At 48.3% G+C, this 15,232-nt stretch overlaps 1 protein-coding gene across 1 annotated transcript; it reads left to right on the top strand.

Moving 5' to 3' along the window:
- Window positions 1-309: 309 nt before the first annotated feature.
- LPAR2 (lysophosphatidic acid receptor 2) lies at window positions 310-11,654 on the top strand. The gene is made up of 2 exons (XM_077838718.1): window positions 310-1,042; window positions 11,353-11,654. The coding sequence occupies exons 1-2, from the start codon at window positions 310-312 to the stop codon at window positions 11,652-11,654; spliced, it is 1,035 nt and encodes a 344-aa protein (XP_077694844.1).
- Window positions 11,655-15,232: the final 3,578 nt, after the last annotated feature.

Genomic DNA, 15,232 nt, shown 5'->3' with positions numbered 1-15,232 from the left:
CTGCTGCGGTGGAGACACTGGCTACAGCCGCCGTTCTTTCGTCACTGTGGTATGTCCACCTCTCCGCGAGCAGTGATAGATCAATGGAAGAGTTCTTCTGTCGACTTACCTGTGTCTGCACCAGGGGTTCAGTCAACCTAACCGTGGCGCTGAGGGCGCAAACGTTTTCCCAACTGAGTGCTGTGTTCAGTGTCGACCAGGCTGTAGAGTATTAGCTCAGTGTGTCTCTCGGGGACTGTAAACGGGGGCTGCTTTGCATGCTAGTGGTTGAACTAATACGACTCTCTCCTGTCCTCAGGGACTATAAAGATGAGGCACTGCTACTACAACGAGAGCGTGGGGTTCTTCTACAACAACAGCCACAAGGAGCTGACCTCCTACTGGAGGACCAAGGACGTCCTGGTCGTTGCCCTGGGCCTGACAGTCAGCGTCATTGTGCTCCTGACCAACCTGCTGGTCATCAGCGCCATCGTTATCAACCGGCGCTTCCACTACCCCATCTACTACCTGCTGGGGAACCTGGCGGCGGCGGACCTCTTCGCGGGCATTGCCTACATGTTCCTCATGTTCCACACGGGGCCCAGGACAGCAGGGCTCTCCCTCCAGACCTGGTTCATCCGGCAGAGCCTCCTGGACACCAGCCTGACTGCCTCGGTGGTGAACCTGCTGGCCATCGCAGTGGAGAGGCACCAGACTGTCTTCACCATGCAGCTGCACAGCTCCATGTCCAACCAGCGCGTGGTGATCCTGATCATCTGCATTTGGGTCACAGCCCTGCTGCTGGGCCTCATCCCGTCCTATGGCTGGCACTGCCTGTGCGACCTGGGCAACTGCTCCAGGATGGCGCCCCTCTACAGCAGGAGCTACTTGACCTTTTGGGCCCTCTCCAACCTGGTCATCTTCCTGATCATGGTGGTCGTCTACACTCACATCTTTGTCTATGTCAAGCGGAAGATGACGCGCATGTCCAAGCACACTAGCTTCCACCCCCGCTACAAGGAGACCATGATCAATCTCATCAAAACTGTCATCATCATTCTCAGTAAGTTGCTTCCTGCTCTGCATGGTGCCATGTGGCTCCTTCCCTTGTCTGCCCAGGTGCTGGGGAGTAAGAGAGGGAAGGAGGTGTCCAGTACAGCTGAGATGGGGGGAGGTGGTTTTGAGCCACCCTCCTGTTCCCCTGGGGCTCCGGGGGGATGGTTTGGCCTCTGGTGTAACTTAGAATCATAGAACATCAGGGTTCTGATGGGATCTCGGGAGGTCATCTAGTCCAACCCCCTGCTCAAAGCAGGACCAATCCCAACTAAATCATCCCAGCCGGGGCTTTGTCAAGCCTGACCTTAAAAACTTCTAAGGAAAGAGATTCCACCAGGACTGCTCTAACCTACATGCAACTGCAGTGGCTCCCATGGGGGTGTTTTGGGGAACACTGACTTGCCAGTACACTATGGCTGTCTCACCTTTTCCAGGCTCTCCCCCAGCGCCTCCACCACACCCTGGGGCTGCAAGGGGGGCGCATAGATCCAGCTGTGCCATCCATATGCCACCGGGGGCTTCCTTCAGGCTGGGAGAGTCCTCAGACCTGCTGGCTTTTCAGTTAAAGGGGCAGTTGAGGGGCTAAGAATCCAGCCCGCTGTCCTGTAAAAAGTGGGCTGTTGCTTTTTATTAGTTTCCTAAATGTGTTTCAGTGACACAGCCAGAATTGTGTAGAGGAGTTGATCACCAGCTGTCTATCGCAACCGTCTGTCTCGGAAGACTGGTGTCCGTGCCAAAGCAGTTCTCGTACTGAGTGTCATGCTGCAACATCACAAGTGACTGAGGACGTCCCGTTCACAGGTGACAGTCCTTGCCACAAATAGTGCAGGTGTAAAGCACAGGGCCCGAGGATGGAGCTGGGGCACTACTAGCGCTTGAGACCGGTTGCACTTTGCTCTCTTTGCAGATGACACTAAAGTGGGAGGAGAGGTAGATACGCTGGAGGGCAGGGATAGGATACAGAGGGCCCTAGACAAATTAGAGGATTGGGCCAAAAGAAATCTGATGAGGTTCAACAAGGACAAGTGCAGGGTCCTGCACTTAGGACGGAAGAATCCCATGCACCGCCACAGACCAGGGACCGAATGGCTCGGCAGCAGTTCTGCAGAAAAGGAACTAGGGGTGACAGTGGATGAGAAGCTGGATATGAGTCAACAGTGTGTCCTTGTTGCCAAGAAAGCCAATGGCATTTTGGGCTGTATAAGTAGGGGCATTGCCAGCAGATCGAGGGACGTGATCGTTCCCCTCTATTCGACATTGATGAGGCCTCATCTGGAGTACTGTGTCCAGTTTTGGGCCCCACACTACAAGAAGGATGTGGATAAATTGGAGAGAGTCCAGCGAAGGGCAACAAAAATGATTAGGGGTCTGGAACACATGAGTTATGAGGAGAGGCTGAGGGAACTGGGATTGTTTAGTCTGCAGAAGAGAAGAATGAGGGGGGATTTGATAGCTGCTTTCAACTACCTGAGAGGTGGTTCCAGAGAGGATGGTTCTAGACTATTCTCAGTGGTAGAAGAGGACAGCACAAGGAGTAATGGTCTCAAGTTGCAGTGGGGGAGGTTTAGGTTGGATATTAGGAAAAACTTTTTCACTAGGAGGTTGGTGAAACACTGGAATGCGTTACCTAGGGAGGTGGTAGAATCTCCTTCCTTAGAAGTTTTTAAGGTCAGGCTTGACAAAGCCCTGGCTGGGATGATTTAGTTGGGATTGGTCCTGCTTTGAGCAGGGGGTTGGACTAGATGACCTCCTGAGGTCCCTTCCAACCCTGATATTCTATGATTCTATGATTCTCTCTCCACCATCCCTCTTCAGCCTCTTTGACTCCAGAGTAGCCTGTTCCCTGCTGCATCTTCCCAGCTTGGGATGTTGATTTTGAAGGGTTTCAAGTCCCTCTTGCAAATGTCTGTGAACCTGAGCCTAGGTTGGCCGAGTGGCCTTGGAGCATCTGCAGATCCTTCATACAGGAGATCCTCTGGAATGTGTCAATCATCCATCCGGTGAAGATGTCCAGAGTAGTGATTAGACTTGGCAATTTTGGCATCAGGAACCTTGGTGTCTCACTTGATATTTAGAATATGGCGAAGGTCGTGGGTGTGAAAGGTATTTAGCCTTCTCTCACACTTGCTGTAGGTGGTCCAGGTCTCACCGTCATGCTTGAAATGCACATCTGGTAGATATGTATCTGGGTGTTCACTGTTCGTTTTCTGTTATCTCCCACACATTGTCAGTTGGCTGAATGTGGTAGCTGCCTTTCCAATTCGAGAATTCAGCTCCTTATCTAGAGTTAAGTTATCCGATACAGTTGATCCTAGATAGCAGAACTTATGCACCACTTGTAGCGTGGTGTTAGCTATTGAAACGTCTGGGGCAGTCACCGTACCTTGTTCCATAACCATTGGACTAACCATCCGTCTAAAGAAAATAAATCCATTGCAAGCTCCACCGACGCTGTAGCATCTGAATGCTTTCCAGAATCACCACGCACAGTATAAAATCCATCACGGGGTCCACTCAGCTTCCTTCCTCCTGACAGCCACGCGGAGAAATGATCCTTTATTTCTTCTTCCTTTCACTCCTTGTCTCACCCCTGTCTCTCCCTTTCCTTCTACCTTTCTTTTCTTTGCTGTTGTTGAGGGAAGGCCCAGCTAAAGGGGTGAGTTTGGCATTTGCCCCGGCTTCTAATTGGAGCACCTGGAGGAGATACTTAGGAGGGTAGTGCAACCCTCCAGTTCTCTTATCTCCATTCTCTGTGAACATGGCCAGCAGCTATGGCTCTTAAAAGAGCCTGAGGTGGTGGGGGAAGAAGATGGGATGTTCCATCAGAGAGCAAAGGCTGAGCTTTGCCCAGCGCAGACCGGGAACGTGAGCTGTGTATTGACACCACACCCCATGTCTGGCTGTCTGGGGGTGGGGGTGCGCTTTGGCAGGCACATGCTCTGCTCAACGTGTTCTGCTCTCCTAAGGGGGGCGTTGCCTGTGGACGCCAGTGGAGCTGGGAGCAGCTGTACTGGTGTGGAGGCTTCTAGAGAAGCAGTCACGGGCACCGACTTTCAGCTTTCCCTGGGTGTACTCCAGCCCTGCCCGGCGTGGAGGCCCCGCCCCCCCCCGCTCCTTCCCATGAGGCTCCACCCCCTATTCTGCTTCTTCTCACCTCCATTCCTCCCCCTCCCCCCAGCATCTTCTGCCCGCCACCAAACAGCTGATCAGCGGTGGGCAAAAGGCTCTGGAGGGGGAGGAGCTGGTCGGCGTGTGGCCGCTGGCGGGCGGTGAGCATCCACTCTTTTTTTATTTTTATTTTTTTTCCCTTGGAGCACCCACGGAGTCGGCACCTACATCTCCTGCAATACAAGGGGATAAGGATGATGAAACCAGATTTCACTCAGGTATTTTCAAATGGGCCAGGGGAGATTTGTGCACCACTCTGGTCCAAAGTCGGTGGGATTTGGGCATGTAACTCTCATGGGGTCTTTGACACACCTGACTTGGGTCCTGCCTGAGGTTTGTACTGAAACTGCTCTGAGAATTATATCACTGCAGAGACCCTGAAACACCAGGTACTGTCTGCTCTACAGAAACATTAAAGCCGCCAGGCGGAGCTCTCTGTGAGACCCCCATGGGCTAAACTCCCTGTTGGTATAAATTGGTGAAGCTCCATTGAATGCAGCACAGGTCTGGCAAAGTACACCAAGATAATCTGCCCAAGGTTTGTCCCAGTCTCCTGGCCCAGTGTTGTGCATTGCGGCTGCTGCTCTGCACCCCAGAGGCAGCTGCATGTTAGTGTTTTTGCGTGTATATGGTCTCTAAAGGTCATTAGGGAGTTTGGGTGAAAGGCGTCAGACACAGGTGGAATATTATTTGTAATTATGACCATTCAAGCTGCAGCGCCCGTACCTCAGTGCCGTGTAACAGTATCGCAGTGCCAGGGCTTCCCTGCAGAGTTCACAGCTATTGCAGGCCAGGACCTTGGTGTAGAGTGCCTGGCGACTGCAGGGCCAGTGCAGGGAAATTTTCTGATTTTTTTTTTTTTTAATTACTTGCTGTCCCATCCTTCATGATACAAAGTGCTTAAAGAAAATGAAGTAAACATGTTAAGCGCCTCTGCTAGGGTGACCAGATGTCCTGCTTTTATTGGGACAGTCCGGATATTTGGGGCTTTGCCTTATATAGGTGCCTATTATCCCCCATCCCAATTTTTCACACTTGCTGTCTTGTCATCCTAACCTCTGCAGCCCAGCTCACATCTGAGCCTATGGTCACGCTCCCCAGCTTGCAGTTCTCTCCTGATAAGTGCAGAATTTGCTCAGTCAGGGAAACCTTCAAGCTGCAAACAAAGAAGCTACTCCCTGGAAACTTCTGCTGGCAGAGCTGGGGAGGGGGCGGGGGCAGCAGGAATCTGAGTTGTGTGGTTCCTTGGTGTCTCCCTGCTGGAGGAGAATGAGCGCTCGCATCCTGTTGCAACTTGCTAACACAGTGCTATGGTTTTGTGTGTTTTCCTGCCTTAGCTCAGTTGTTCTCAGACTTTAACAGCTCACGAACCCCTTTCACTAAATTGTGAAATCTCGTGAACCGCCTCCTAAAAATGAATATGTCCAGGGATTTAAGTTAAAATTTCGTCCGCAATCCGTGGGGCTCCTGCTGCTGGACGCTGTTGACTGTCCCGGTCAACTGAGCTCCGCTGAGCTCGGGTTGCAGGTCCCGCTGACCACCGGGGCTCAGGCTGCAGCCCCAACTGCCCGGCCCCACTCTCCCTGGGGCTTGGGCTGCCAACCCCATGCAGAGCGTTGGGGCTTGGGTTATTAGCCCAAACTGCCTGGCCCCGCTCTCGCTAGGGCTCGGGCTGCCAGCCCCATGCAGAGCGTTGGGGCTTGGGCTGTTAGCCCAAACTGCCTGGCCCCGCTCTCGCTGGGGCTCGGGCTGTCTGCCCCGCAGCCGGGTCCCACCTGCTGCCTCTAAGGCCCGGGGTCCCCTGGCTGCCATGACTGAAATTTTTCTGGCGAACCCCCTGTAATGTTCTGCGAACCCCAGCTTGGGAACCACTGCCTTAGCTGCATGCGTCCCCCTGCCCCCATTGTGTTCTGCTGCCAGCAGCATGCCCATGGTTGACTGGAAATCAATCAGGTGCTGTAGACAAGTTCAGCAGGGCTGGAACACGTTTTATTTGTTTTGTGCAGTCAGTAACAGGGCACATTATTTCCCACCCCCCTAGAACAGTAGCTAACTCCACTGTGGGTGGAGGTTACTGGGACCAGCTAATTTCAGTGCGACTTCGAGGCATCATGCTGGGAAGGAGGAAGGATTTCTGGCTGCTGGCAGGGATGCTTACCTAGGTGTCTAAGCTGGTGGTGGGGAAAAATCCAGACCTGACCCATCTTTCTGCTGCTAGGATCCCCTTTCCTCCTCTTTCAAGCCTTTCCTTGCTCCTTGAACTGGAAACCAGCAGGGGAGAGCAAGGTGAGCCTGGAGGAGTGGCTCTGTGCAGGTTTGCAGGGAGCTGGGACAGGTGGCCAAGAAGAGACGATCGGCTCTTTGTGAGGAGTGGGGGCCTTCTGCCCATCACATGGGGGCTGTATGCAGGCAGACGGAGAGGAATTGGCCAAAGCCCTTGGAATCTCTGCAGTGAAACCCTGGGTTCTGCCATCACCATGGGACTGACATCAGGGAGAAAATGGCAGAGCCAGCTCTTCACCCAGACATCTGAGAAAGTTGGGGAAGGGAAGACCGTTTTTTTACTACTCAAAGCTGGGAAATACCCATTCATGATACGGCTCAGCAGGGTACTGCCAGAGCAGCTAATGCAGAAATTTTCTGCTCTGTTAAAACCCTGGGATAATTTCCATCCCCTTAGCCCGGCTCCACAGCCTTCTGCAAACTTGGACTGTGCACAGAGACATATTTTGCCCCTTACGAATTGGCAGGTGTGGTGGCTGGTAGGTGTGTTAACAAGGAGGGAGGTTAGAGACCTGCAGGGGCAGCAAGTGTGTGACAGACTCATGTAGGACACAGATGTTAAAAATGGGGTACAAAGGTCTTAGGATGAAACAACTCAGAAGGGGGCAGGGGGGACTGGAGGAGACAGGAAAGATGCAGCATAAGGATAAGGAAAGGCCCAGTCCAACATTTCCCCTGAGTCCAGGCCCCTGGCCCTGAGCAGATTCATCGCTGACCAGACTCCCCTGTGTGCTCAAATTGAGAGCCCAAGGGGAGGCTGGGCAGCAGGAGACATTATCCCTCGGTCCAGACAATGTGGATGAAAGCCATGTCCTAATGGGGCCGTGGCAGATAACAGCCTCTGTAGAGTCTGTACTGCCAGAGCCCTTGGGGGATTTCAGTGGAGTCAGGACGGGGTCAAAGCTGTTTGCATGGCTCTGACAGCGAGACAGCCCATTCTTGTTTAGGCTTGTGGGCGCGTGTGTGCATGACGCATGGTCCCTTGGGTGCCCTGGAAGTCTCGGCCCTGGCCTGAGCACAAGGATGGAGGGGCGGATGGTGTGAGGCACTCGCATCATGTTTGTGGGCCAGGGCAAAGTGATGGGAGGAGGGCTTCCTCGGCCTTCCATTGCCTGATCCTGCCCCATGTGCCTCTCTGTTCTTCCAAAGACAGACCTGCAACTGCACGTGAGCAGATCCCAGCAGCCGTAGAGGGCACCAGGTGGTTCATAACTGGGCCATATTCTCTGCTGTTGTAACTCTATTGACTGTACTCGAGTTGCATCAACGGAGACTTGGCTCAGTAATTAACACCCCTGTGCTTGCTCTGTAAAATCTGGGGAAACAGCAAAACTGAGACAACTTATTGCTCAATAAAGGAAGCCAAAAGCATCTGGTTAATGTCAGTGTTCAGGACTTCTGTGTGGGGAAAGGGTGTGTGTGTGTGTGGGTGATGATGATGATGAAGAGAGAAAGCTTCTGAAATGGATAATCTTCAGGGAACTGTCAATATGGGGCATGTGAAAGATGCTTTTGGGTTGGAAAAGTGTTTCGTTTTGTATTAGAGGGAGCAAGGTGAATGGGTGGGATGGCAAATATGGACTTTCCTAAAGCTCGTGGATTTCTGTCTTCTCGATGACATTTAAGGGCTTGGATTACCAATAGCTACCCAGAAGAGCTCTCTGTGTGAACACTCTTATTCCAGATTGAGTGTCCCATGTAAGCTCTTATCCCAGAACAGAGATAGTGAGTTAAATGCACACCCTACCTTTTGCTGAAATAACTTTCCTATGGTATGAGCTCCTAGACAGAGCTTTTGTAACTGGGGGATGAGAATGAGATCACAGGAGAGGGCCCAACAGCCTCAAAGAGGTTGTTGGCGGGCCACTATGGGGAATTAGATTTTCCAAAGAACTTAGCTCCCATTTAGGCACTAAAACATGGGTGCGGGTGTTCAGACGCAAGAGGCTGGTCCATTGGGTGCAGCACAACTTTGAGAGTCCAGCCCCTTTGTTTAGGTACTGAAGAGGCAACAGAGCTCTTCAGGGAACTTGGCTCCAGTTGTGGGCACTCAGCCCTGGAGAATTTGGCGCAGCGTGCACGGGCTGGAGACACAGTGGAGACCGCTCTCTCACAAGCTGGGGGCATCAGCCCTGCCTTAGTGATGCACTGGTGCGCATTCTTCTCTAAAGGCTAATATTCAGCTGAGTGCAGAATTTCTTTTTGTCCCCCCTCCTCCCTCTGAAATTAGGACCAAAGCAGTGACCCTGGAAGGAAGTTTATTGGAGTTTCAGAGAAACCCAGCCTTGCCCAGAAAGCAGCAGCTGCTGCTGCCCTGACCCCCCACCAGTGCTGCCTTTTTCTTTGTTTCTTTTAATGAAAGGTTTTGGAGTCAGTCTCTCATTTTGCAGCACCCTTGTGGCAGTTTTTCTTCCTAGCAGATGATTTCCAGTAAAGGGTGTAGTTGAGAAACTCCCAGTGAGCACTGTTCCTCCTGCTCCACCCTCCTCCAGGAGGCAGGCCAGGATAAACCCCTGGTGTAACAAGACACATCCTTGAATGCTAGCGGGGGAGTGCATGGTTTACGGCAGCCTCAGAACTAAAAGCACAACTGCAAATACCAGGGGGTTCAGAATGCACAATAATCATCCTAGAAATTCCTTCCGTCTCCCCCCTCCGCCTCATTCATCGACAGAATGGCCATCCTTTGTCCTTCGAAATCCTTCTGCTAAAGGATTTCCCAAACAGTAGTTTGCAGTGGTGTTGTAGTCATGTTGGCCCCAGGATATTAGAGAGACAAGGTGGGTGAGGTAATATCTTTTATTGGACCAACTTCTGTTGGTGAAAGAGACAAGCTTTCGAGCAACATGGATCTCTTCAGAAGACCTTCAGAAAGAATATGGGAATTGCCAGGAACAGACAGACCTAGGTGCCCAGCCAGCCCTGTCTTCCATCTCTGACTATGGCAAGATGCAAGAAGCTCTGCAGAAGGAAGTGATGGGATAACCTACCCCCAGGGGAAGTTATTGACTCATTACAGCCAGAGGATTGGGCTCATGTCCTAAAACAGGAGAGTTTAGATCGCTTCCAAAATGCTTGGTTATTTATTTAATCCTCACTATTATAATTATGGATATCCTTGTTATGCCTTTGAATGGCCAACCCTTTTTTTTGAATCCTGCTGAGCTCTTATCTTCAATGAAATTTTGTAGGAATGAGTTCCATTAGATTGTGTGTGAAAAAGTGTATACTTTTCTCAGTTTTGAATTTGCCACCATTCAGTTTTCCTGAATATCCCCCAGTTCTTGTGTTACGAGACAGGATGAATAGATATTTCTGAGTTACTGTCCCTATGTGTACAGAATGTGTCTATAATTTGAGTCCCCAAACAAATGTCTTCGTTCCCAGTCTGATCAAATTACAGGAATAAAGGGAAATGACCCTTAAGAACAAAAGAATGGCCATACTGGGTCAGACCAATGGTCCATCTAGCCCAGTATCCTGTCTTCTGACAGAGGCTGGTGCCAGGTGCTTCAGAGGGAATGAACAAACCGGGGCACTTTGAGTGATCCTTCCCCTGTTGTACAGTCCCAGTTTCTGGCAGTTGGAGGTTTAGGGACACACGGAGTATGGGGTTGTCTTGGGTAATAGCCAATGATGGACCTGTCCTCCATGAACTTATCTAATCTTTTTTTTGAACCCAGTTATACTTTTGGCCTTCACACTTCGTCACTGGCAAGAAGTTTCACAGGTTGACTGTGTTGTGTGAAGTACTTCCTTTAGTTTATTTTAAAATCTGCTGCTTATTTATTTCATTGGGTGACTCCTAGTTCTTGTGTTAGGTGAAGGGGTAAATAACACTTCCTTATTCGCTTTCTCCAAATCATTCATGATTTTATGGACCTCTGTCATTATCTCCCCTTAATTGTCTCTTTTCTAAGCTAAACAGTTCCAGTTTTTTTAATCTCTCCTCGTATGGAAGCTGTTCCATACCTCTAATCGTAGTTTTCCTTCTCTGCCTCTTTTCCAAATCACATATATCTTTTTGAAAGGATGTGACCAGAACTGCACACAGTATTCAAGGTGTGGGCATATCACATCCTCTCTTCTCTTAGGGAAACAATGCCAAGCTTTTCAATCTCTCTTCAGAACAGAATTTTCCAGGCCTTTGATCATGCTCCTCACCCTTCTCTGAACCCCTTCTAATTCTGCAATGTTGTTTTTTGATATGGGGTGACCAGTACTGCACCCAGGATTTCAGATAATGAACCATTGATTTATATAATTGTGTTGGGATATTTTCCAGATTATTACTTAATCATCCTATTTTGTTTGCTTTTTTCACTGAAGCTGCATATTTGAGCAGAGATCTTCATTGAGCTGCACACAATGACGCCCAGGTCTTTCCTCAGAGTTGACAGAGTTACTGTAGAAACCTGTAAGGTATATAAATAGTTCTGTTGTTTCCTCCTATGCGCATTTCTTTGCATTTGTCAATTTAGCATTAATTAACTGCGTTTAGTAACCCGCTCTCCTTCCCATGGTGGGTAAGTCAGTTCGTCATATAGATAGCAAAACTGAGATAAAAGCTAGCTGAAAATTTTCCACCTAAAATGACTTTTTGACAGAAAGTCTTTTTTGCAGAAACAGCATTTCTGTCGGAAATAACCTGCTATAGTTAACCACCTCTTTCAGGTTTTCTATGAAAACCAAAAATTTGAATATATCTTTTTAATCTCATTCTCTTTGTTTTGTTGGAGTGGGGGGGAACATTTCCTGACCAGCTGTGGAGGCAGGAGACTCACCCAAGGCCCTGACCCCGCAGCAAGTCAGAGGCAGGAGTCCTGGTGCCTCACTTTCTTCTTACAGCTTTTCTTCTCTTCCCAGGTGCCTTCGTTATCTGCTGGACTCCAGGCCAGGTGCTGCTCCTGCTGGATGGCCTGGCCTGCGAGAGCTGTAATGTGCTGGCAATGGAGAAGTATGTCCTCTTGCTGGCAGAGATCAATTCGCTCATCAACGCCATTGTCTACTCCTATCGGGACAATGAGATGCGCAGCACCTTCCGGAGGATCCTCTGCTTTATCTGCTACAGGAATCCCAAATACTCTCCCGCGTCGGTCAAGTCCAACGTCCCGAAACGCAGGATTCTCTCTCAGAATGGCCATTCTACCATGGACTCCTCGCTGTAGGAGCCTAGCTCAGGGTTCATCCGCATGGCTCCATAGTGACCAGCCGAGAACAGAGACCTGGGGTGACCTGTTTGTCAAGCAGAAGAACCTTTTAAAAAAAACTAAACTTGTTTGAAAGCATAAATGTTTGGATAAAGAGTAGGGTCCGCAGAATAGGGCAAAAAGCTGTTAAGGCAGAGCCAAGCAGTGCCTGGCTTGGCACCGACAGACTTGGAGTTACATACCCACTATTAAAGAGGTGCTGTTTTTAACAGCACTGTTGATTTAATCTAGTAGCCTCCAAAAGGCATGCTGCTTGTTAACCGAGATGCTTGTACAAGTATTTCTACATGAGACACATATTGTCTTAGTTCTTCAGTATTACTACCTACAGGAATGGTCGTTCCAATGCTGTGGTATTCCAGGGCCAAAGCCCAAAGTCCTTTTGCTTAATCTGTCCTTACTTATTGATATCAGCAAGAGCTTTGCTTGAGACTTTTGCCTGAGAGACTTCTGACCCACAAATTTTGAAAATCCTGTTCTCTTCAAGGTGTCTCTAGGGAAGATCTAGTTTATGTGAATTCCTTTATGAGAAGCAGTTTGTTACTGAATTTCCAAGTCTTGTGGGCTTTTCCAGATTGCCCAAGGAACACCTCCCACTTTCCTGAGCTAGAGAGTTAAGCTGCAGCTAAAAGCTCCAAGAGCATTGTGTTTTGTTACATGTACTACACAGTACTTCATAGTCTTGACTGCAAATTCATTGCCTTTCATGAAGATGCAGTGAGTCATGTTCCTATGAAACTAACCCTTTCCACTCACTAAGAGCCCTTTCGACAGCTTTGTGTTGGAGTCTGAGGCAATCAGCACTTTCCCCTAGTTTTTAATGTGCAGATTGTAGCTTAACCCTCAATTGTTCAAATAGCGTGTAAACACCATCATTTCAAATGTGGTCTGAAAGGCGAACCAAGACCTCTTTTTGTCTCCGCGCAGCACAGAAACAAGAAGCATTTCTCACCATCAATATGCTTAGAGCCAAATTCTCTGCTGGAGTAACTCCATTGATTTCAGTGGATTTATGGCACCAGAGTATTTGCCTCTTGAAATGTATGTGAACCCTGTGATAATATACGTTGTGTGATTGTCATTTTGGTGCCCCCTACTGGAGGCAGACATTTTGCTATAGAGAGAATATTTGTGATACTGGCTGTGTGGTAGACTAAACAATTCTCCGAACTTCTTCCATGTCATTAACAAAACTTTAGGATGAGATTTGCAAGAGCACGCAGTGTTCGCCTGAGTCTGCTCCCACAGTAGCAATGGGGGTTTTACCCTTGGCTCCGCAGGGGACGGTGGTAGACCAACACCTATAACCTTTAACACAAAATATTTAAATTTTTAAAAATTAAAGAGCCTGATCCTTTCAGGTGCTGAGCTCCCTCAACTCCCACTGACATCCGCATGTCTCAGGATCGGGTCCAATGTTGTTTGGGGGATTGCCAATGTTACAATCGTAGTTACTTCTGTTTAGCTAGATGACTGTCACGAGCAGTGGCTCAGAAATCCAGATACAACTAAGAAACAGCTTTCAGACATGTTGCATAGCTTAGTCATGCTTGGAAAGCTTTTACCTTTTAAACTTCCGTGTCATGGGGCTGAGAGAAAATGGGCAGTGCTTTGCTTGATTGGCAGAGGATTTTTGTATCTAAATATTTTCCACCAAAAAGAAAAGAGATTAACCCTGTAGAACAGCTGCAGTTGCACCCAAGGACTTTACGGGCTAAATTCTCTACTGGTGCAGATTCGCACAGCTCTGTTGAAGTCAGTGGCCAATTTCCACTAGCAATGAGGTGGATCCTATATTTGTAGACTCCTGGGTTTTGTCACTGGTGGTCTGCTGTGCCCAGTTCAAACCTAACAATTTTCCTACAGCTTCTGCAAAAAGCCTTGAAGCAGCAAGGCAATAAAAGTTTCCTCCGTCAGAAAAGCAAAGCAAAATTATATTTGAAATATTTGTCCAGGCTTCCTCTTTTATTAACAGGGTAAAATAATTAAAAGTGTGCATTAGTTGTGGTGTTTAGCTGTGGGATTGGTACCAAAATTATTTCCAGGGGAAAACCATTGGCTGTGTGCTGGTTATGAATTCATTTTTGTAGCGGATGAAATGACATGCAGCCCTTCAAGAACTGCAGTTGGCTTTTATGCCCAATTGGGCCTTTAATACGTTGTGCACATTCCTCCCAGAGAGCTCAGCTAACTAGCCTGACCTCACCCAGTCTGCTGGGCTGCAGCTGTTGCACTGTTACAGAGAGCAATTAAGTCCACTCTTACAAGTAGTTTCCTGCAGGTGTCTCAGTGGAGGAAGGGAAGTTGTTAATAATAATTAATAATAATTTTCCTTTATTTGACACTTTACTGCCACCATATAGAAGATCATCTTTGTTTTTCTGTATTTTTAACTAGTTTATTTAAAACTAGCCTCAGAGCCGAACCTGTATTAGCAGTGACAGATTGTTGTACGTGAGTTCTTGTTGGTTCTAATGGTTTGTGCCAGCCAGACACTCCCCTCTGATTGCCCAGCCTTAGATCTTGTCGGTACGTTATCTGTAACAATGGAGTTGGAGGGTTGAGTAATGACTGTGCAAAAATTCAGCCTATGATTTATTCTCCTTCTTCAGAATGCACCTCCCCAACCCAATAAAGACAGTGACTATAAAGAGAGAGACATGGCCCATATCTCCTCTGAATGACAGCTGTCACTCATTCTGAATGGAAAGAGAGTGGCTTGAGTCTTTAATGAGGTTTCTCTTCCTGAGTGACTTAACCCTTAGAAATCGAGCTGATTTCCAAGTAGATCTAATAGATCTGGGAGAGGGAAAATAAGCGTAGAAGCAGTAGTGGAAATGTCAGATGAAACTTGAAAGGAAAGGGACAGTCAGTGAGTCAAGATTGGCAGGTGCAGACACAAACCACCTAGCAATGGAGATAAATGGTGTATATGGAGTCCACATGATCAAAAGAGGACCGGGGGCTGTTCAGTACTCAGTAAAAGAAATTCACTTTCCAGGAAACACAAAGCCCTTACCTAATTACATGGAGACAGGAATTACCCTTTTATGTTAAATTTCCCATTCTTCTTGGTGAGTCTAACGACATGCTTTGCAGAGCAGGTTGTAATGTTTTCTACTAAAATGTTAGCTTCGTAGAGGCTACTTACAGACTCCAGAAATAACTTTCTCATTGCACATGAATGAGATGCTGTAAAGTGCATGTGAGTTTTGTTCTTTATTGTCACACTGGATTCATGACACACTGTACCTGTGCTGTTCATTTCACCTCGGTTGTCTTAGCTCAGTGTTCAAGACAAAAAAGGAGGCAATATTGACAGCAAAGCTAGCATCCCTTACGCTCTTCATCTCAAGAAGAAAAATAATGGATTTCTAATGTTGAAGTATGAACCTCCCTTTGAAGTTTCATCTACTTTTTCAAACTTCTAATGAGAAAATCTTCCTGCAGCCTGAAATTGGCCAGCATTGTATTGCTCTAGATGTCAGAGATGCATGTGGCTATTACAGACTCATTGACCATTGGGTAGAAGGAAG

Source organism: Eretmochelys imbricata, chromosome 20, assembly GCF_965152235.1.
Source record: "Eretmochelys imbricata isolate rEreImb1 chromosome 20, rEreImb1.hap1, whole genome shotgun sequence".
Classification (NCBI taxonomy): Eukaryota; Metazoa; Chordata; order Testudines; family Cheloniidae; genus Eretmochelys; species Eretmochelys imbricata.
Note: the sequence above shows the minus strand (reverse complement) of the source record. Positions and strands in the feature narration are given on the sequence as shown.

Coding starts and splice junctions, on each gene's coding strand:
- LPAR2 (XM_077838718.1), top strand. CDS start 310: ATGAGGCACTGCTACTACAACGAGAGCGTGGGGTTCTTCTACAACAAC. Junction 1,043..11,352: donor AACTGTCATCATCATTCTCA/GTAAGTTGCTTC, acceptor TTCTCTTCCCAG/GTGCCTTCGTTATCTGCTGG.